Source organism: Falco peregrinus, chromosome 14, assembly GCF_023634155.1.
Source record: "Falco peregrinus isolate bFalPer1 chromosome 14, bFalPer1.pri, whole genome shotgun sequence".
NCBI classification, from domain to species: Eukaryota; Metazoa; Chordata; class Aves; order Falconiformes; family Falconidae; genus Falco; species Falco peregrinus.
The window spans coordinates 2401624-2404055 of NC_073734.1; the positions used below are offsets into that span (position 1 = coordinate 2401624).

Here is a 2432-nt window from a genome sequence, read left to right on the forward strand (position 1 = left end):
CGGTGGAGGTGTCGCCTCAACAGAGGGGAAGGTGGAGCGTCAGATCTCTGCATGTGGCAGGGGCTGCATTAACCCTACTCCCGCTGCGTGAATGACCGCAGGCAGAGGCACTGTGCAAGGAACATCAAGCCTTTAATGAATTAAGACAGACAGATCTGGTAGAGGGCTGGGGCTGCAGTGGGTGGGTGCAGGTCACATGTCAGAGGGATCTGTGCTCCACACCTTCTCTATCAATATATCAACGGCGACTGGGGCAGTGTGGAGCACCTTGTCTCCCGGTGTTCCTCAGGGTTCTGGCTCGCTTGGTGGGCACGTAGTCGCTATTGGATGGCCTCTGCTTGCTGCTGCCCCCCTGCTCCCCACTACAGCCCACTGCCGTGGCATCCCTGTGTGGCTTCCCCTCCCAGAGGGTTTTGGAGCTTTTTGCCACCGGGCACACCACCATCTTCTTCCTCTTCTTGGGTGGCATGCTGCCCCATGGGGACATCTCTGGCATCCCGAGGGTGTCAGCCAATGTGGGGCGCTTGGCCTGTTTACCAGCAGCCCTGCCTGATCTGGGCACCACCCGGCAGGAGGAGATGCCCGGTGGTGGTGGCAAGCGGGTCAAAATGACCTGGGGCTGCCTCCGCAGCACCTCCTCCACCAGCTGGGCCATGCGGGGCGGATGATGCTGGGGTGCAGTCGGGGGGCTGGCCAGGGGACTATTCAGCAGGATCTGCTGAGGACCCTCTGGGAGACCCTTGTGGGGACCCTGTGAGCATCCCTTCAAGGGGCTCTCCTCTGAAGTGTCCATAGGACCCTCCTGAGAGGGCTCCATGGGGCTCTCTGGCAGCCGGGTGGGGAAGACCGCTGCCAGCCCACCCTGCTTGCCTTTGGCGTCCAGCAAGGGGGATGTTGCCACCCTCTGCCAGGAGGGGTTGGTGTCCTCCTGCATTGCGGCCACCACTTGGTCCTTGGGACAGTTGCCCTCCATCATGCACTCCAAGAGGTCAGGGATCCTGTTGAGGGTGGTGGTCAAGACAGGGACATCAGGGACACCACGGTCGGTGTCCTCGCTGCCCCCCAGCCCTGCCATCAGCGATTGCTCCTTGGAGCAGCCACCCTTTGCCACGTACTCTGAGAACTCCGGGAACTTGTTGAGGAGGGTGGTCAAGCAGGAGCCGCTGAGAACTTCAGGGAGCTCCAGGATGCTGTCGAGCCAGGCGAGCGGGTCGCTGCTGTCCACGGTGGACGAATGCTCATCCTGAAACTGCAGATTGTCCTCTGCCAGCTCAGGGCAGGCCTCGTTGAAGGCATCTGGCCCCAGCTCGGGCAGGTCCAGGAGATTCTCTGGGCTTGGCGGGGTGGTCACCACTTCTGAAAAAGCAAACGAAGCCAAGCCACCCCCAGGGTGATGCAAGCCTTCCTTGGTGCAGGTCACCCCCTATGGGCTCTGCCACCCTGCAGACCTCACCTTGGTGCTTGGTCCTGTTTCTGCCAGAGAGCATATCCAGGGCGGGCTGGCAGGGGGTGGCAGCAGGGACGCCATCCTCACTGGCCACCACGTCGTTGTTAAAGGCCTCCAGCAGCTTCTGGGTGCTGCCAGGATGGGTGCGGAGCACAGGGGAGACCTGCAGGCAATGCTGAGCCGCAGGGTGTTGGGGTGGCAGGGGCCCAGCATGGGCAGGGACGTTCAGCACAGTGCAGCCCGTAGGGTAGAGGGGCTGTCCCTGGCCCACGTCCCATGGGCCCAGCCCCGCTGGCTGGTGGGGCACAAGTGTCCCCATCACCACTTGCTGTCCCCGGCCATAGGCAGGGGGACAAGGGGCAGGCAGCGGGGGCAGCTGCACACCGCTGGGGAGCTGCAGCACGTGTGGCAGCTGCACGACCTGCCCGGAGTCCCCCAGGGGCCCCTGCACACCCTGCCAGGTTGCCAGGGCAGGCTGGTGGGTGACAATGTGGAGCTGGGAAGGCCAAACGGTGATCAGCAGCCCCGGGACAGAGGGCAGCACACCAGCAGTGACCGGTGGCGGCATGGTCAGAGTGGTGAAGCTCATGCGGGGCACCTCTGGTCCTGTCGGCAGCTGGAGGGGGAACCTCTCTGTGGGCAGAAGCGAAGGGGGGTGATGGGGTGAGATGCTGGCCGGCACAGCTGGTTGGGGGTTACCCGAAGGGCAGGAGCACCACGAGGAGCATGCTGCTCTGTGCCGCGGCAGTTGGCCAGCGTGGCGTTTGTTGGGGCAAACAGTGTTCTGGGGTTCCGTCTCCATGGCGATCATTATGCCAGCACCTGGGTCAGCCAGCGTTGTGACAGTTTGACTTTTAATGACAGAACAACTTCCCAACTCAATGGTTTCCCATCCTGCTGATGCTTTCCTGCCCTCAGTGCTGATTTCCCACCCCCACCATAGTTTCCCATCACAACTGGGTTTTGGTTTGGGAGTTGAGTTTCA

At 62.4% G+C, this 2432-nt stretch overlaps 1 protein-coding gene across 1 annotated transcript; it reads right to left on the reverse strand.

The window, feature by feature from the left end:
• Positions 1–192: 192 nt before the first annotated feature.
• LOC129785674 (uncharacterized) lies at positions 193–1569 on the reverse strand. The gene is made up of 2 exons (XM_055818978.1): positions 1116–1569; positions 193–998 (listed from the first exon to the last, which is right to left on the reverse strand). Exon 2 carries the CDS (start codon positions 974–976, stop codon positions 239–241), a length of 738 nt encoding a protein of 245 aa, XP_055674953.1. The 5' UTR covers positions 977–998; positions 1116–1569; the 3' UTR covers positions 193–238.
• Between the last annotated feature and the right edge of the window lie 863 nt (positions 1570–2432).

What these genes read in the sequence shown, in the direction of transcription:
- LOC129785674 (XM_055818978.1), bottom strand. Translation starts at nt 976, where the DNA reads ATGATGGAGGGCAACTGTCCCAAGGACCAAGTGGTGGCCGCAATGCAG.